This window comes from Pristis pectinata, chromosome 10, assembly GCF_009764475.1.
Source record: "Pristis pectinata isolate sPriPec2 chromosome 10, sPriPec2.1.pri, whole genome shotgun sequence".
Lineage (NCBI taxonomy): Eukaryota > Metazoa > Chordata > Chondrichthyes > Rhinopristiformes > Pristidae > Pristis > Pristis pectinata.
Window position 1 is genome coordinate 6,542,113 of NC_067414.1, and position 20,942 is coordinate 6,563,054.

The following is a 20,942-nucleotide window of genomic DNA, read 5'->3' on the forward strand; positions in this document are numbered from 1 at the left end:
GAATCCCCAACCCTGGCTTTGCTGTCTTTGGTCAGGCTTTTCTCACTGCTTTCAGATCGGAAGCATTTAAAACTATTCAAAATGAAACAAGCCGTTGCAAATGATTAAAAGGTTTAAAATTTAAATGGAAACAACGTTTATAAAGTACTTTATAAAAAATGAGAAATGTTAAACCAAATGCAAATATTCTTGCTGTTCTTCCACACGGTTAAGCAACTATAATTCAAATGAATGGGTTTGTGGATGCAGTGCCAGGTTTGCATTTCCATGCCACCTATCACTTGTGGCAACCCAGAACCACAAAAGATTCCAGTTAAACAATTCCTCCATTTAAAATTCCAATCTTTGTTTTCAATTTGCATCACTGTTTCTCCCGTCCCCATCACTGTAACATCTGCCCACCCCGCAACCTCTCACTGGCCATTACTGTAATCTCTCCCAACCAGTAACCTCTCACTGCCTCCCCTCCCTATCACTGTAACCTCTGCCTACCCTACAAACTCTCACTGCCTCTCCTTCCCACCAGTGTAACCTCTGCTCACCCTGCAACCTCTCACTGTATCATCCTGGCTCCAGCTAAAGATCATAGGGTAAAGTCTCTATCTGAGCACACATTCTTGATGAATTCGGTAGTGCAACACTGGCCTACACTCAAAATAAAAGCCAAGGGTCTCCTCAAAGAAATGGTTGAACTCCTGATGCACTGACCAATATCCTTTCTCAAATCAACATCACCAAATTAACTGCTCATTCAATGAAGCAGAAAATAGGGCAAGCATGGTAGTGTAGCAGTTAGCGTAACGCTATTACAGCACCAGCGACCCAGGTTCAATTCTGGCCACAGTCTGTAAGGAGTCTGTACGTTCTCCCCGTGTCTGCGTGGGTTTCCTCCGGGTGCTCCAGTTTCCTCCCACGTTCCAAAGACGTACGGGTTAGGAAGTTGTGGGCATGCTCTGTTGGTGCTGGAAATGTGGTGACACTTGCGGGCTGCCCCCAGAACACTCTCCGCAAAAGATACATTTCACGGTGTGTTTCGATGTACATGTGACTAAATCTTATGTGGGAAACACACAACAGGTCAGGCAGCATCTGTGGAAAATGAAACAGAATTAATGCTTCAGGTCAAAGACCCTTTGCCACTCTAAAAGATTAATTCTGCTTCTCTCTCCCGATACGATGCCTGACCTGCTGGGTATTTCTTGCATAGTCTGCTTTTATTTCAGATTTTCAACATTAGTGATTTTTTGAGTTTTGGGTCATTAGCCAATTAGTCATATTACTGTTTGTAAAATGACTAGTATATCAGCACATGCAATAACTTTCCATGCTTTTCAAAGTGACTCATTGCATGTACTTCAAGATACTATCCTGAGACATGACTAGCCACTCTATAAATACAAGTGATTTTTATATCCGCAGTGACAGTTTGACTGAAAACACCCCTTACTTGTTCTGCATCTTTTTGTATTTTCTCTACATACACCAAGGTTCTATCATTTCTTCAAAAGCCAATATAAAGAACACACATTAATGTAAAAGTTGAATTACAGTAAATAAGTATAATTCTTAAAATGGCAATGTACTTGACCTGAGGAAGAATGTTCAGCTGAATGAACGCACAGTCGTTAACTGACAGGTCAGACTAATAAAGGATTAATCTGAAAATACAATTAACACTTCAATGGCTTTAAATTTAGACGCACTCACAGACACAATTGTCAAGTTGCATTAAAAGTACATTTACATTTCACATCCATACAATAATACACGTGCATACAAAAATATTATATATCCTTCAGTTTATTTCATTTTTTCCCCATTGTCCTGTCTTTTCTGAAGGCAGTAACACACGGCAACTTGGAATGACAGTGAAACTCCGATAACCCGGCGTCCAAGTGTTCAAAAATCTTTTTTTAAGATCTTAATTAGTCACATGTACATCGAAACACACAGTGAAATGCATCTTTTCTGGGGGCAGCCCGCAAGTGTCGCCACACTTCCAGCGCCAAACATAGCATGTCCACAACTTCCTAACCCGTACATCTTTGGAATGTGGGAGGAAACCGGAGCACCCAGAGGAAACCCACACAGTCACGGGGAGAACGTACAAACTCCTTACAGACAGTGGCGGGAATTGAACCCGGGTCGCTGGCGCTGTAAAGCGTTACGCTAACCGCTACACTACTGTGTCAGTGCGTGGCTCACTCATTAGCCCAGAATGTGAGCTGGGGAGCTGACCTGAAGGCCTGAAGTGCAACTGGGGTCGGGGTCCCGACTGTGAGTCAGAGCCAGGGTTATGATCCAGAGCCCCAGGGGTCAGGAACATGGGTGGGATTGTGGCTGAAACCAGGATGCTTGTATATTTCCCACCCCTTTAAATTTACTAGATTCACTGGAAAATTTATTATAATTGAGTATAACATGTCAGGAAGTCATGCTGCAGCTGTATAAAACTTTGATTGGGCCGCATTTGGAGTATTGTGTGCAGTTCTGTTCGCCCCATTACAGGAAGGATGTGGAGGCTTTGGAGAGGGTGCATGAGAGATTTACCAGGATGCTTCCTGGATTAGAGGGCATGAGTTATAAGGAAAGGTTGGGTTGTTTTCTCTGGAGCGGCAGAAACTGAGGGGAGATTTGATTGAGGTTTATAAGATTATGAGAGGGTAGAAGTCAGAATCTTTATCCCAGGGTAGAAATAACAAGTATTAGAGGGTATGCATTTAAGGTGAGAGGGGGAAAATTTAAAGGAGATGGCGGGGCAGGTTTTTTTTACACAGAGAGTGGTGGGTGCCTGGAACAGGCTGCCAGGGGTGGTGGTGGAAGCAGGTATGAAGCTGTTAGACACATGAATGTGCAGTGAGTGGAGGGATGTGGATCATGTGCAGGCAGAAGAGATGTAGTTTAATTTGACATTGTGTTCGGCTGTGGGCTGAAGGGCCTGTTCCGGTGCTGCACTGTTCTGTGTTCTGTGTGTAACCTGTTAAAAAAAAGAACTATCAGTTTGTTTGGAAATTAATAGAAGAAACATCCAACAGTCCAGAAAATCTGCCAGACTAGCACCGTCAAGGGATGCTGGACTATCAGAGTTTTACATTGTTCGGAGGAGACCCTGGAGCAGGAATGCCAATGAGAGAATTCATCGCAGGTTGGGCCTTGAACTTCTGCTGCCTACAACTGCACCTCTGGTGAGATTACCGGAACTGCAGCAAGGTCGAGAAGCCCTGCTGTGTTTTCTGACCCAGAGATCCTCGCTCACCACTGTTAAGCACAGAGCAGAGGCCGCAGTGAAGCCCTGTGTGGCCAGAGTAATTGCCTGCAATGTGGTGCAAATGCCTTCAAACTCTGATAATCCAACACCCTCAGTTGTGTTGGGTGAGCAGATTTTCTGGACTATTGGATGTTACTCTTATTAATGGAGACACAAGGGACCACTGGAATCTGGAGCAACACACAAAGCGCTGGAGGAACTCAGCGGGTCAGGCAGCGTCTGTGGAGAGGAACGGACAGTCAACGTTTCAGGTTGAGACCCAAATCCAGATGAAGGTTCCCAACCCGAAATGTCAACTGTCCATTCCCCTCCATGGATGCTGCCTGACCTTCTGTGTAACTCCTATTCACACCCCAACACACTTTTACCTCACTTTGTTTTAACACGTTACACATAGGATAATAAATTTTCTGGTGAACCCGGTGTGCTTACAGGGAGCGGGAGATGTACAAGCATTCCTGACCTCAGTTCCAGTCGTACACCTGGCCACGTTCCTGAACCCTGGTCTTTCACACTCCAGCATGGACTATACACCCCATCCACAGTACAGACCCCAGTCCCCGCTACCCTCCAGACCCCTGGCTCTGGCTACACACCCTGCTTACACTCTGGACCCCGAGCTCACAGTGTAGCGGTTAGGCACGGTAGTGTAGCGGTTAGCATAACACTATCACAGCACCAGCGACCCAGGTTCAATTCCCGCCACTGTCTGTAAGGAGTTTGTACGTTCTCCCTGTGTCTGCGTGGGTTTCCTCCGGGTGCTCCGGTTTCCTCCCACATTCCAAAGATGTACGGGTTAGGAAGTTGTGGGCATGTTATGTTGGCGCCGGAAGCATGGTGACACTTGCGGGCTGCCCCCAGAACACTCTACGCAAAAGATGCATTTCACTGTGTGTTTCGATGTACAGGTGACTAATAAAGATATCTTATCTTAAATGCCGGACATCAGGATTTCTGAACATTCAGGTGCAGGATTATCGGAGTGATACTGTACCAAGCACGACAAGCTTCTCAGCAAAACAATGAGGGAAGGAAAAAAAATCAATCATTAACACTGATCAAAATGTTCAAACTTCTCACCTCACAGAACATGTATAAGGAAAGGAGAGTTAATCCAATGTTATAGACCACGAGTATTCCCCTGGAAGATAAGGGTGGCTTATTCTGCATGTACTTGGGTCCGGCCCAAACCACAAAGAGGTACAGGAGGCTAAGTATAAAAGTAGGGGGGTATGAATCTAGAAGGAAAAAACCCTCTACTCTGGAATCTGCAAAAAGAGAAAAATGAGATGAGAACAGCTCTTCAAGAACAAAAAGGCTTTCAAAGTTTACAAAAATACAATAAATAATGCATGACTATTCCAGATATAGAGCTTAACTTCTGCTTGACTTTCAGATATTGCAGGAACAAGCAGGACTCAACCTGACATATGGAAACTAAGTTGCAATACATTCAAGAATTGTGGAAAATATACAAATTAAATTCATAAAAAGTTTAAAATAAACGCTGATTGCATTAGAAAATGGTACACTGTGAACAAAAACATCTGGAATGAAATTACATTTTTGAAATTACTTTTTGCATTATATTCTTAATGGATTTAAAAATAGTCATTATCTAAGCTACACATTGAATACGCTTTAATTCCCCAGCGTTAAGCAAATGGCCATGGTTCAATGCATTCCAAAGCACAGCTAGGCAACAAGTTGTTCACTTGCACTGCACAGCTGGCTAAAGGGGAGGCTTTCAGAGAGAGAGACGGAGAGAGAGAGAGGGCAAGAGGGAGGGAGGGGGGAGAAAGAGAGAGAGAGAGATAGAGAGAGGGAGGGGGGTAGAAAGAGAGGGGGGAAGAAAGAGAGACTGTGTGTGAGGAGTGACAGAGGGAGAGAGAGAGGTGGGGAGAGAGAGAGAGAGAGGGCACACAGAAGCCTATCTCAAACAGAGGTGATAGCCCAGAAATCAAGGAGTAACATTTCACAGATAAATCTCTTCATTTATCCAAGTGATTTGGATGTGAACTGTAGACTTCACTGGCAAAACCATCCACACTGGGAGTATTCTGCCTTCTTTTCCCTATGAGCAGGTCACTTCTTGTATGACACATTGCCTTTTTTATGGCGTGAGGGGACGTTTCAATGGCTGTGAAGCTCACGCAGTGAACCCTCATTCAAAATAGGAAAAAAGTACTCACTGAATTTGAAAAAAATAATGAACACTTTCTCTGCACACAGACAGCTTATGACCAGTCCTAATTAAAGGATCTGGACAGCAATTTGAGACTTTAGCTGGGTGTTACAGTGCTTAAATAATTAGACCAAAAGATCTCCAAACAATCCTTCCCTGTGCAATAATTGGAGCACATAAGAAGTGCTAAATGAAACAGAATGAGGATAAGGTGAAATTAAATGTAAAGAACAAAAGTCTCTTCTCACCCCATCCATCACCTCTCTGTATCCCTCCTCATGGGGAAGTCGACGACTGCACATACGTTCTCCTACTCTTACTCTCTATTTTATGATATGTTAATGTTCAATTCTTTTTAACAATCAGTTGCCTTTGGTCACCTGAATCGCTTTGCATTGATGAGTGAGGTCGAGAGGGTCGAGAGCTTCAAGTTCCCAGGAGAGAACATCACCAAGAGCCTGTCCTGGTCCAACCATGTAGATGCCATGACAAAGAAAGCTCACCAGCACCTCTACTTCCTCAGGAGGCTAAAGAAATTTGGCATGTCCCCTTTGACACTCACTTCTATCGATGCACCATAGAAAGCATCCTATCTGGATGCATCACAGATTGGTATGGCAACTGCTCTGCCCAGGACCTCAAGAAACTGCAGAGAGTTGTGGACACAGCTCAGCACATCACGGAAACCAGCCTCCCTTCCATGGACTCTGTCTATACCTCTCGCTGCCTTGGTGAAGCAGCTAGCATAATCAAAGACCTCACCCACCCTGGAACTTCTCTCTTCTCCTCTCTCCCATCAGGCAGAAGATACAGGAGCCTGAGGGCACATACCACCAGGCTCAAGGACAGCTTCTATCCCACGGTGATAAGACTATTGAACGGTTCCCTTATACGATGAGATGGACTCTTGACCTCACAATCTACCTTGTTATGACCTTGCACCTTATAGTCTACCGGCAATGTACTTGATTAGGGAAAGCCAGCATGGCTTTGTGCAGGGCAAATCGTGTCTTACTAACCTGGTTGAGTTTTCTGACAAGGTGACGAGAGAGATTAATGAAGGTAGAGCTGTGGATGTCATCTATATGGACTTCAGTAAGGCATTTGACAAGGTCCCACATAATAGGTTAATCAAGGAAGTTAGGATGCATGGGTTCAGTGGAGAATTGGCTGTGTGGATCCAGAACTGGCTTGCCCACAAAAAACAGAGGGTCGTGGTTGAAGGGACTTATTCGGGCTGGAGGCCTGTGACTAGTGGTGTTCCACAAGGATCTGTGCTGGGACCTCTACATAAATGACCTGGATGAGTATGTTGATGGATGAGTTAGTACGTTTGCAGATGATAGCAAGATTGGTGGAGTTGTGAATAGTGTAGAAGACTGACAACGGATACAGCGTGATATAGATCAGCTGCAGACGTGGGCAGAGAAATGGCAGATGGAGTTTAACCCGGATAAATGTGAGGTGTTGTACCTTGGTAGGACTAATGTCAAGAGGCAGTACACTCTTAAGGGCAAGACCCTTAACAGTGTTGAAGAGCAGAGAGACCTTGGGGTGCAAGTCCATGGCTCATTGAAAGTGGCCACACAGGTAGACAGGGTGGTTAAGAAGGCTTAAGGAATGCTTGCTTTCATTAATCGAGGTATTGAGTACAGGAGTCAAGAAGTTATGATGCATCTCTATAGAACTCTGGTTAGGCTGCATTTAGAGTATTGCGTGCAATTCTGGTCACCTCACTATAGGAAGGATGTCAAGGCTTTAGAAAGGGTGCAGAGGAGGTTTACGAGGATGCTGCCTGGACTAGAGGGCATGAGCTATCAGGAGAGGCTGGACAAACTTGGGCTCTTTTCTCTGGAGCGGCAGAGGCTGAGGGGTGATCTGCTGGAAGTGTATAAAATTATGAGGGGCATATATGGGGTGGACAAGCAATATCTTCTTCCCATTATTGAGCGATCCAATACCAGAGGGCATGCATTTAGGGTGAGAGGGGGAAGGTTCAGAGGAGACGTGAGGGGTACGTTTTTTACTGAGAGAGCGGTGGATGCCTGGAATGTGTTGCCTGATAGGGTGGTGGAGGCAAATTCATTGGGGGTTTTTAAGAGGGGCTTGGATGGGCACATGAATGAGAGGAAAATAGAGGGATATGGGCATTCTGTAGGTAGGAGGGATTATCTACATCAGCGCAACATTGTGGGCCGAAAGGCCTGTTCCGTGCTGTACTGTTCTCTGTTCTTTGTTCCCTGTAGCTGTGACACTTTACTCTGTATTCTGTTATTCTTTTTACCCTGTACTACCTGAATGCACTGTGTAATGAATTGACCTGTACGATCGGTGTGCAAGACAAGTTTTTCACTGTACCTCGGTACAAGTGACAATAATATACCAATACCAATTGCACCTTAACAAAAACTCACAAGCATAGCTGTCTGATGTGGCTAAGTTTGCGGATGACACCAAGATAGGTGAAGGAGTAGGGAGTATTGAGGAGACAGGAAGGTTGCAGAGAGACCTAGACAGTTTAGGAGAATGGGCAAGGAAATGGCAGATGAGATTCAATGTTGAGAAATGTGCAGTTGTACACTTTGGAAGCAGAAATAAGCGGGCAGATTATTATCTAGAAGGAGAGAAAATTCAAAGTACGGAAGTACAAAGGGACTTGGGGGTACTCGTGCAGGATACCTTAAAGGTTAACCACCAGGTTGGATCGGTGGTAAAGAAAGCGAATGCTATGTCGGCATTCATTTCGAGAGGTATAGTGTATAAAAGTAAGGAAGTGTTGATGAGGCTCTACAGGGCACTAGTGAGGCCTCATTTGGAATACTGTGCGCAGTTTTGGGCCCCACATCTTAGGAAGGATGTGCTGACGTTGGAGAGGGTTCAGAGGAGATTTACGAGGATGATTCCGGGAATGAAAGGGCTTATGTATGATGAGCGTTCGTCGGCTCTTGGACTGTACTCACTGGAGTACAGAAGAATGAGAGGGGACCTCATAGTGACATTTAAAATGTTGATAGGAAAGGACAGAGTAGATGTGGCTAGGCTGTTTCCCTTGGTGGGTGAGTCCAGGACCAGAGGGCACAATCTTAGAATTAGAGGGCACAGTTTCAAAACAGAGATGAGGAGAAATTTCTTTAGCCAGAGGGTGGTGAATTTGTGGAACTCCTTGCCACGTACAGCAGTGGAGGCCAGATCAGTGGAGGCGTTCAAGGAGGAGTTAGATAGATATCTAAATAGTCAGGGTATCAAGGGATATGGGGATAAGGCCGGAAATTGGGATTAGAATAGGTTTTTTTTGTTTCCCCCCCCTCCCCCGCCATTCCCCATTTCGTTTTTTTCCTTTTCCTTGGAGCAGACTTGATGGGCCGAATGGCCTGCTTCTGCTCCCTTGTCTTGTGATCTTGTGATATTGTAAAACACAGGACAGGGCCAGCACAGTTAAATCATATTCTGGGACTGCGATGGAAACCGTGCTGTTTAACACTGGAGGAACAGCCAGCTACACCAGCAGCATGTGTTAGAATTAGGCAGTCTTTAAATGGCACATGCAAATGACGCAATCAGCAGAAACACCATGAAGAGCCGGCAGCACTCACAAAACGCAGGATCATTAGGGGCTAGCTGACAGGTCTAAAAAAAACATGGTGATCCTGATTTGCAATGGTCACAGGCCTGCTGCTTCCAGTGCAGACAGCACACCAGCATTGTGCAGCTCCTTCCTTAGTTCCAAGTGATCAGCATTAAATGCTCGCATCCAAACTCATCATCAAGCTTGAAGACCTGGGCCTCTGTACCTCCCTCTGCAACTGACTCCTGGTCTCAGCGAATCGTAATCAGTGAGGATTGCTAACAACATTTAGGAGTTTCCTAGGAGTGAACATCACCAATAGCCTGTCCTGATCCAACCACGTAGATGCCACGGCCAAGAAATATCACCAGTGCCTCTACTTCCTCAGGAGGCTAAAGAAATTTGGCATGTCCCCTTTGACACTCACCAACTTCTATCGATGCACCATAGAAAGCACCCTATCTGGATGTATCACGGCTTGGTATGGCAACTGCTCTGACCGAGACTGCAAGAAACTGCAGAGAGCTGTGGACACAGCCCAGCACGTCACAGAAACCAGCCTCCCCTCCATGGACTCTGTCTACACTTCTCGCTGCCTCAGTAAAGCAGCCAGCATAATCAAAGACCCCACCCACCCCAGACATTCCTTCTTTTCCCCTCTCCCAACAGGCAGAAGATACAAAAGCCTGAAAGCACGTACCACCAGGCTCAATGACAGCTTCTATCCTGCTGTTATAAGACTATTGAACGGTTCCCTAGTACGATAAGGTGGACTCTTGACCTCACAATCTACTTCATTATGGCCTTGCACCTTATTGTCTCACTGCACTGCACTTTCCTGTAGCTGTGACACTTTACTCTGTATTCTGTTATTCTTTTTACCCTGTACTACCTCAATGCACTGTGTAATGAATTGACCTGTACGATCGGTATGCAAGACAAGTTTTTCACTGTACCTCAGTACAAGTGAGAATAATAAACTAATACCAAATCCAGTTCCAACATCTCCTCCTCGCTGTCTGTCAATCAACACAGGTGCACTTCGAGGCTATGTGCTTAGCCCCCTGCTTTACTCCTTATACACACATGCCTAGCGGGAGGGACGGCAGAGCAGAAATGGATGGAATTTCTACAAGAAATAAGGAAAATGCAGGATAGATATATTCCAAGAAAAAAGGTTTTGAATGGAAAAAAGGCACAAATGTGGCTAACGGGAGAGGTGAAGGCTAAAATAAAAGCAAAAGGGAGGGCATGCAAGGAAGCAAAAATTAGTAGGAAAACAGAAGACTGGGAAACTTTTAAAAACCTGCAGAAAGAAACTAAGAAGGTCATTAGGAAAGAAAAGATAAATTATGAAAGGAAGTTGGCAGATAACATTCGAAAGGATACTTTCTTAAATATATAAGGAGTAAAAGAGAGACACGGGTTGCTATAGGATAAATCAATGACGGTGTGGGAGAGATTATAATGGATGATAAAGAGATGGCAGAGGAACTAAATGAGTATTTTGCATCGGTCTTCACTGTGGAGGACATCAGCAATATACCAGTCAGGGGTCTCAAGGAATGGAACTGAGTTCAGTTAAGATTACTGGAGACAAGGTGCTAGGAAAGCTAAATGGACCAAAGACTGATAAGTCTCCTGGACCGGATGAGGTGCATCCCCGGGTTCTGAAGGAGGTGGCTTTAGAGATAGCAGAGGCATTGGTGATAATTTTCCTGGAATCGATAGACTCCGGCATGGTTCCGGAGGACTGGAGGGTCGCAAATGTAGTTCCACTGTATAAGAAAGGTGGGAGGCAGCATAAAGGAAATTACAGACCTATTAGTCTGATGTCAGTGGTGGGAAAGTTATTAGAATCCATCCTCAAGGATGAGGTTATGGAATACCTAGAGGTGCACGGCAAGATAGGTCCAAGCCAACATGGTTTCATGAAGGGAAGATCCTGCCTCACCAACCTATTGGAGTTTTTTGAAGAAATCTCAGGTAGGGTGGATAAGGGAGAGGCGGTAGATGTTGTGTATTTGGACTTTCAAAAGGCCTTCGACAAGGTGCTGCACAAGAGACTGATTAATAAGATGAGAGGTCATGGAATTACAGGTAGGATAACAGAATGGGTGGAGCATTGGCTGGTTGGCAGAAAGCAAAGAGTGGAAATAAAAGGATCTTGTTCTGGTTGGCTACCGGTTACTAGTGGTGTTCCGCAGGGGTTGGTGTTGGGGCCGCTTCTTTTAACCCTGTACATTAATGATTTGGATGATGGAATAAATGGTTTTGTGGCTAAGTGTGCGGATGACACCAAGATAGGTGGAGGAGTAGAGAGTATTGAGGAGACAGGAAGGTTGCAGAGAGACCTAGATAGTTTAGGAGAATGGGCAAGGAAATGGCAGATGAGATTCAATGTTGAGAAATGTGCAGTTGTACACTTTGGAAACAGAAATAAACGGGCAGATTATTTATTATCTAGAAGGGGATAAAATTCAAAGTACAGAAGTACAAAGGGACTTGGGGGTACTCGTGCAGGATACCTTAAAGGTTAACCACCAGGTCAGATCGGTGGTAAGGCAAGCAAATGCTATGTTGGCATTCATTTCGAGAAGCATAGTGTACAAAAGTAAGGAAGTGTTGATGAGGCTCTACAGGGCACTAGTGAGGCCTCAATTGGAATATTGTGTACAGTTTTGGGCCCCATATCTTGGGAAGGATGTGCTGATGTTGGAGAGGGTTCAGAGGAGATTTACGAGGATGATTTCCGGAATGAAAGGGCTTACGTATGATGAGCATTTATCAGCTCTTGGACTGTACTCACTGGAGTACAGAAGAATGAGAAGGGACCTCATAGAAACATTTAAAATGTTGAAAGGACTGGACAGAGTAGAGGTGGCCAAGCTGTTTCCCTTGGTGGGTGAGTCCAGGACCAGAGGGCACAATCTTAGAATTAGAGGGTACAGGTTTAAAACAGAGATGAGGAGAAATTTCTTTAGCTAGAGGGTGGTGAATTTATGGAATTCCTTGCCATGTACAGCAGTGGAGGCCAGGTCCTTGGAGGCGTTTAAGGAGGAGATAGATAGATATCTAATTAGTCAAGGTATCAAGGGATATGGGGATGAGGCCAGAAATTGGGGTTAGAATAGTTTTTTTTTCTAATGGAGCAGACTCCCCCCCCCAACCCATTTCTCATTTCTTTTTCCCCTTTTCTTTGGAGCAGACTCAATGGGCCGAATGGCCTACTTCTGCTCCCTGTCTTGTGATCTTGTGATCTTGTCTGTGTGGCTAAGCACAGCTCCAATGCCATATACAAATTCCTGTCAACACCACTGTTGTTGGATGAATCATAGGTGATGACACATCAGCGTACAGGAGTGAGGTAGGTCACCTGGTCGAGTGGTGCACAACAACAACCTCACGCTCAACGTCAGTAAAACTAAAGAGCTGATTGTTGACGTCAGGAAGGGGAGGAGGGCGAACATGCGCCAGTCTACACTGGGGGATCGGTGGTGGAGAGAGTCAGCAGCTTGAAATTCCTGGGCGTTAACATATTGGATGACCTGTCCTGCGCCCAGCACATAGATGCAATCACAAGGAAGGCACGCCAGTGTCCTTACTTTCTTGGAAGCTTATGGAGGTTCGGCTTGTCATCGAACACTCCAACAAACTTCTCCAGATGTACTGTTGAAAGTGTCCTGACTGGTTGCATCAGGGTCTGGGATGGCAATTTGAATATACAGGAATGTAAGAAGCTGCAGCGAGTAGTGGACTCTGCCGAATACACCATGGGCACATCCCTCCCCACCACTGGTAGTAGCTGCAGGAGGCGCTGCCTCAAGAGGGCAACATCCATCATCAAAGATCCCCACCATCCGAGCCATGCCATCTTCCCGCAGCTACCATCGGGCAGGAGGTACAGAAGCCTGAAGTCTCACACCACCAGGTTCAGGAACAGCTACTTCCCTTCAACCATTCGGTTCTTGAACCAACCTGCACAACCCTAATCACTGCCTCAGAATAGCAGCACTGTGACCACTTTGGACATTGTTTTGCTCTTATCGTGTTCTTTCTTGTAAAAATTGTGAATAATTTGTTTAATTTCTGCCTTTCTTGTGAATTGGTATTGGTATTGGTTTATTATTGGCACTTGTAAAATCTTGTCTTGCAAACTGATCGTACAGGTCAATTCATTACACAGTGCAGTTACATTGAGTTAGTACAGAGTGCATTGAGGTAGTACAGGTAAAAACAATAACAGTACAGAGTAAAGTGTCACAGCTACAGAGAAAGTGCAACTCAATAAGGTGCAAGGTCACAACAAGGTAGATCGTGAGGTCAGAGCCCATCTCATTGCATAAGGGAACCGTTCAATAGTCTTATCACAGTGGGGTAGAAGCTGTCCTTAAGTCTGGTGGTACGTGTCCTCAGGCTCCTGTATCTTCTACCCTATGGAAGAGGAGAGAAGAGAGAATGTCCCAGGTGGGTGGGGTCTTTGATTATGCTGGCTGCTTTGCCAAGACAACGAGAGGTAAAGACAGAGTCCAAGGAGGGGAGGCTGGTGTCCGTGATGCGCTGGGCTGTGTCCACAACTCTCTGCAGTTTCTTGCGGTCCTGGGCAGAGCAGTTGTCGTACCAAGCCGTGATGCATCCAGATAGGATGCTTTCTATGGTGCATTGGTAGAAGTTGGTGAGAGTCAGAGGGGACAAATCAAATTTCTTTATGCTCTGTGCCTGTGATGCTGCTGCAAGTAAGTTTTTCATTGCACCTGTGCACACATGGACTTGTGCATATGGCAATAAACTCGATTTGACCTTGAGGTGAAGGCTGGGTCAGGAAGCCCATCTATTTTTCTTCACGCCTACTGTCGTGAACACAGCCCTTACAGAGAGCAACACAAATGGCACCTGCCAAAGACCAAAACAGTGGCACAAAATAAGACCCCCCAAAAGCACCATGTCCCTTTCTGTCTTGGAGGAGAATAACCATTGTCTATTACCACAGTTACTACTGTTCAAAAGGGACTCCCTGGCTGTTACAGAGGTGAGTAATCCTCCAGTAGATTACCAGGACTGCTGAGGTCATAGTTTGGGCAGAAGCCGATAAGTCTTTGGAACCCAAGACCGTGGTGCATTCTCAGGATCATTAGACTCAGCGCTGCCACTCTGTCTTCGTCCTCTGGAATGACAGCAGTGATGGTGAGATGCTGCAGTCTGAGCCTAGTCCCAGGATCCCTTGAAGCCACCCCTGAAGCCATCGATAGCCTCCCCCGCTGTAACTCAGCAACCCTGTGGTACTCCTTTTCTTTTTTCATGGAACATAGAACACTACAGCACGGTACAGGCCCTTTGGCCCACAATGTTGTGCCAACCTTTCATCCTGCTCTGAGATCTATCTAACCCTTCCCTCCCACATAGCCCTCCATTCTTCTATCATTCATGTGTCTATCTAAGAGTTTCTTAAATGTCCCTAATGTATCTGCCCCCACAACCTCTGCCGGCAGTGCGTTCCATGCACCCACCACTCTCTGTGTAAAAAACTTTCAGTGTCGTGGCAGAGTAAATATCGTGACAGTCAGTAACGGTGGGACGGTAATCTGTGGGGCGGGTGACGGATGTGGAACTGGCCAATTAGAACATAGAACGTACAACACTACAGCACAGTACAGGCTCTTCAGCCCACAATGTTGTGCCGACATTTTATCCTGCTCTAAGATCTATCTAACCCTTCCCTCCCACATAGCCCCCTATTTTTCTATTGTTGGACGAGTTGGTCGAGGACACCCGGCCAAAAAGGCAGGGAGTCATACAGCACAGAAACAGACTCTTCAGCCCATCGAGTCTGTGCTGGCCATCAAGACCCCATTTACACTAGACCCATTTTATTCTCCTGACATTCACAACAACTCTCCCCAGATTCTACTACTCACCTACACACCGGGGCAATTAACCCACCAATCAGTCACAAATAAGGGGATGTACTTACAAAATAAGGAGCTGATAAGATTTCTTTATTAGTCACATGTACATCGAAACACACAGTGAAATGCACCTTTTGCGTAGAGTGCTCTGGGGGCAGCCCGCAAGTGTCGCCACGCTTCTGGCGCCAACATAGCATGCCCACAACTTCCTAACCTGTACGTCTTTGGAATGTGGGAGGAAACCGGAGCACCCGGAGGAAACCCATGCAGACATGGGGAGAACGTACAAACTCCTTATGGGCAGTGGCCAGGATTGAACCCAGGTCGCTGGCGCTGTAATAGCATTACGCTAACCGCTACACTACTGTGTCTGCCCATGAAACTGCTCATGACCTTATAAAACTGAGGTGTATAGAAATGTCTTCTCCCAGAAGGTGGTCGGTTGCTGGAACTCTCTGCCTCCAAGGGTGGTGGACACCAGACCATTAGATATATTTAAGGTGGAGATAGATAAATATTGGAAAGATCGAGGAACTGATGGTTGTGGGGAACTGGCACAGAAGAGGCCAAGCATTGAATAGCCGGGCAGGCTAGAGGGGCCGAGTGGCCTACTCCTGCTCCTATTTCCTTGTATTCTCGTGTAACACGCACGCCTTTGGGGTGTGGGAGGAAACTGGAGGAACTCCACGCGGAGAACATGCAAAGTCCACGCAGACAGTGCCCGAAGTCAGGATCGAACCCGGGTCTCTAGCTTGGTGAGGCAGCAGCTCTACCCAATGCACCTCCATGCCAGCCAGACCTTCCCCCACCCTCTCCCTCCTGCTGCTTGCTATGTAGCTGGCACCAAAATAGAACGGACCACAAATAACCTTGACATCTGTTCAGCCGAGATCCCTGCGGTTCCTCCAGCGTCCCATGAAGCAGGCGCACTGCTTCAACGCTCCAGAGTTCTGCTCCTTCAGACTCTGTGTACTACTGTGCTCTCCACGTACGCTGGCAGTCTGTGCGTACGAGAGTTGCTTGCTGTAGTCACAAATAGTGGTGTCACCAAACAATCCTGATCACCTAGTAGCTCATCTTTGGTTCAAACACCATGAACAGGGCAGCGGGCAGGGCACAGGGCACTGACCTGCATGGTGCGCTGTTTTGTGGCAACACAACCGGCTGGCACTGAGAGCAGAGTCGATTTTGACTGTGGTGCTTCTCAGAGTTGAAGTGCCCTGCCTGAACAACAAGGTACATACAATCCGCAGTCTTGGACAAACTCGGGTTGTCTTCTCTGCAGTGGCGGAAGTTGAGGGGAGACCTGATAGAAGTTTATGAAAAAATGGGAGGCTTAGATAGGGTAGACAGCCAGTATCTTTTTCCCAGAGTCGAAATGTCCAATACCAGAGGGCATGCATTTAAGGTGAGAGGGGCAAGTTCAAAGGAGATGTGCGGGGCAAGTTTTCACACAGAGACTGGTGTGTGCCTGGAATGTGCTGCCAGGGGTGGTGGTGGAGGCAGATACAATAGAGGTGTCCAAGAGGCTTGAGGATATGGACCACGTGCAGGCAGAAGGGATTAGGTGTGATTAGCTCAATTGGTTTGGCACAACATCGTGGGCTGAAGGACCTGTTCCTGTCCTCCTCAATGTTTACAACATTCCCAAGTCTCAAGTAATCTGCAAAATTTGCAATTATCTCCTGCATGTTCTATGACAGAAATGCATTCCTGGCAAACCTTTGGTTAAGCAAAATTTTGGAAGTTCAGAAGGGTTCTGATGGCCAAGCCCTTTGTATCACCTTATTTATGACTTGCTAAGCGTTACAATAGAATTGGACCTTATGCTTATTAAACTTCTGCCACAGCAACGAGCTTCTCCTTTATATAATTTATCAAAACCCGTCATGATTTTGAACAGCTTGAGGTAAACCTTCCCATATCCATCCCAGCTTTAAAGAGAATAGACCAGGTTTCTCCAGTCTCATCGCCTAAGTAAAGGTGCTTGTCCACTGTTTCCTGGTAGATGTGGCCTATTCTGCCTAGAGGTCCGTGACCAGCAGCATTCCGCAGGGATCTGTTCTGGGACCCCTGCTCTTTGTGACTTTTATAAATGACTTGGATGAGGATGTAGAAGAGTGGGTTAGTAAGTTTGCTGGTGATACAAAGGTTGTTGGTGTTGTGGATAGTGTAGAAGTTTGCTGCAGATTACAACAGGATATTGATAGGATACAGACCTGGGCTAAGAAGTGGCAGATGGAGTTCAACCCGGATAAGTGTGAAGTGATACACTTCGGGAGATTGAATTCGAAGGCAGAATACAAGGTTAATGGCAGGACTCTTAGCAGTGTGGAGGAACAGAGTGATCTTGGGGTCTAGGTCCATAGATACCTCAAGGTTGCCATGCAGATTGATAGGCGTATGGTGTGTTGGCCTTCATTGGTCGGGGTATTGAGTTCAAGAGCCGCGATGTAATATTGCAGCTCTATAGAACTCTGGTTAGACCACATTGGAGTATTGTGTTCAGTTCTGGTCGCCTCATTATAGGAAGGATGTGGAAGCTTTAGAGAGGGTGCAGAGGAGATTTACCAGGATGCTGCCTGGATTAGAGAGCATGTCTTATGAGGATAGGTTGAGTGAGCTAGGGCTTTTCTCTTTGGAGTGGAGGAGGATGAGAGGTGACTTGATAGAGGTGTACAAGATGATAAGAGGCATAGATCGAGTGGACAGTCAGAGACTTTTTCCCAGGGCGAAAATGGCTAACACAAGTGGACATAATTTTAAGGTGATTGGAGGGAGGTATAAAGGGGATGTCAGGGGTAAGATTTTTACACAGAGAGTGGTGGGTGCATGGAACGCACTGCCGGCAGAGGTTGTGGGGGCAGACACATTAGGGACATTTAAGAGACTCTTAGATAGACACATGAATGATAGAGAAATGGGGGGCTATGTGGGAGGGAAGGGTTAGATAGATCTTAGAGCAGGATAAAAACATTATGGGCCAAAGGGCCTGTACTGTGCTGTAGTGTTCTATGTTCAAATTTCTACAGATGTACAGTGGAGAGCATTCTGACTGGTTGCATCACTGCCTGGTATGAAGGCTCCAATGCGCAGGATCGAAAGAGGATGCAGAGGGTTGTAGACTCAGCCAGCTCCATCATGGACACAACGCTCCCCACCATTGGGGACATCTTCAAGAGGTGGTGCCTCAAGAAGGCAGCGTCCATCACTAACCCTCACCATCTGGGACATGTCCTCTTCTAGTTACGGGAAGGAGGTATTGGAACCTGAAGACCCACACTCAATGTTTCAGGAACAGCTTCTTCCCCTCCGCCATCAGATCTCTGAATGGTCCATGAACCCATGAACACACCTCCTTGTTCCCTTTTATTTGCACTATTTATTTTGTAATTTATAGTAATTTCACGTCTTTGCACTGTACTGCTGCCGCAAAACAACAAATTTCTTATCATATAATGGTGATAATAAACCTGATTCTGAACTCAAGCAAGTTAGAACAGAACTTATGTTGAACTAATCCAAGCTGCTTGCCATTCACTGAATCATACCTTTCCAAAAGATCATTCATTCTGTCTCAGATTATTGCCTCTAAAGAATTCTACACCATTGACTGGCGTGTCATTACAGGGCTTACATCTCTCCTCATTTGCTGAGTAGATGTTTGATAGATGGAAACTTTCACATTCCTCTGGCACACTCCCTGGTGTCCACAGAAGCCTGGTAGATTGTATCCTGACCCTCTATTTCCACTGGTAACCTTGAATCCCATCCATTCTGGGTGACTTTTCTGTTGTGGGCACTACCAAAGCCTCTAAGAGCTCCCTCTTTATTTTCATGCTTATCTAACTTCTTCGCTACTTCCTCCTTGATTTGCAGGAACCTTTTCTCCAGTGAATGCAGTTGCCAAGCATGCTTTCAGTCTCTCACTTTTGCCCTTTGCATAGATAAGGTTTCATAGAAATATAGACATAGAAAAAATAGAAAAACCTACAGCACAATTCAGGCCCTTCGGCCCACAAAGCTGTGCCGAACATGTCCCTACCCTAGAAATTACTAGGCTTACCCATAGCCCTCTATTTTTCTCAGCTCCGTGTACCTATCCAACAGTCTCTTGAAAGACCCTATCGTAACCGCCTCCACCACCGTTGCCGGCAGCCCATTCCACACACTCACCACTCTCTGAGTAAAAAACTTACCCCTGACATCTCCTCTGTGCCGACTCCCCAGCACCTTAAACCTAGGTTTCCCTTGAATTTCTGATCCAGTCATCCTCCTTGTGATTATCCTTTAACCAATGAACTGGTCATAAGTTCCGTTTCGCTTCTCCATCACCCAGTAAGCTATTCAATTCACTCTCACTGCCTCTCTTTTCACAATTCTGTTGCCTGTGCTTGACATTGCTTTTCAGTGCATTGGAACCCTGATATTTACATTAAGCCTTCTTTCCCTGCTTCATTTTACATGTTATATTTTCAAAGTCTGGCTTTGAAGAATCTTCCTTCTCCACATGATTGGATGGGCTGAAGAAGGACAAATTCCCTAAGAACTTGGGAGAGAGAAAACATTCCCCCATTTATTTCCCTCTATGGTTGGATCCACTCCATCTGATCAATAAAGAACTTTTAAGAATTTGCAATAGCTTATTCCGGAGAAGGGAAGCCTCAGATCATACAAGACAGACCTCTACAGGTGTACAGCAGAAAGCATTCTGACTGGTTGCATCATGGCCTGGTGAAACTCCGATGCACAGGAGTGTAAGAGGCCACAGAGAATGGTGGACTCAGCCAGTTCCATCACAGGTACAGCTCTCCCCACCATTGAGGAACATCAACAAGAGGTGATGTCTCAGGAAGGCGACATCCACCATCAGGGACCCCCAGCATCTGGGCCGTGCCCTCTTCTTGATGCTGCCATCAGGCAGGAGGTACAGAAGCCTGAAGACCCACACCTCAAGGTTCAACAACAGCTTCTTCCCCACTGCCATCAGGTTCTTGAAACCACCTGAAAAACCCGAATTCAACCTCAGACTATATTTCCCTCAACTTGCACTAATGTCATAAGGTTTATTTTGTTGTGTAAGTTATGTATAATTTATGTTAATTTAAGGTTATGTAATTTAATTCTGTCATGCATTTTTATATAGAGTCATGGAGTTATAAAGACCAGAAACGGGCCCTTCGGCCCAACTTGTCCATGCCGACCAAGGTTCTCATCTAACCTCATCCCATTTGCCCGCATTTGGCCCATGTCCCTGTAAACCTTTCCGATCCATGTACCTGTCCAAGTGTCTTTTAAATGTTGTGATTGTGCCCGCTTCTCCACTTCCTCTGGCAGCTCGTTCCAGATACCCACCACCCTCTGTGTGAAGAAGTTGCCCCTCAGTTCCCTTTTAAATCTCTCACCTCTCACCTTAGAACATAGAACAGCAGAGCACAGAACAGGCCCTTCAGTCCACAATGTTGTGCCGACATAGCTAATCCCTCCTACCTACAGAATGCCCACATCCCTCCATTTTCCTCTCATTCATGTGCCCATCCAAGCCCCTCTTAAAAGGCCCCAATGAAGTTGCCTCCACCATCTTAAACCTATGCCCTCTAGTTTTTGGTTCCCTTTCCTTGGGAAAAAGACTATGCGCATTCACCCTGCCCATGCCCCTCATGATTTTCCACACCAATATAAGGTCACCCCTCAGTCTCTTATACTCCAAGGAATGCAGTCCAAGCCTGCCCAACCTCTAGAGTCCCAGCAACGTGTCTGTAATGCACTGTGCTGCTGCTGCAAAAAGCTGATTTTCATGGCTTTTATACCCTGGGTAGGTATGCCCATGACAATGAACTTGAAGAGAAGATGTAAATAATAACAATGTCTTATGAGGATAGGTTGAGCGAGCTGGGGCTTTTCTCTTTGGAGAGAAGGAGGATGAGAGGTTACTTGATAGAGGTGTACAAGATGATAAGAGGCATAGATCGAGTGGACAGTCAGAGACTTTTTCCCAGGGCAAAAGTGGCTAACACG

General features: G+C 45.9%; 1 protein-coding gene across 4 annotated transcripts in view; it reads right to left on the minus strand.

Moving 5' to 3' along the window:
- The window catches only part of elovl5 (ELOVL fatty acid elongase 5), a 154,218-nt gene that overhangs the window by 41,567 nt on the left and 91,709 nt on the right, over window positions 1–20,942 (minus strand). For all 4 annotated transcript variants that reach the window (XM_052024417.1, XM_052024419.1, XM_052024416.1 and 1 more), the window contains one exon: window positions 4,349–4,536. In XM_052024417.1, the coding sequence (XP_051880377.1) occupies window positions 4,349–4,536 (188 nt within the window). The remainder of the gene's footprint in view (window positions 1–4,348; window positions 4,537–20,942) is intronic.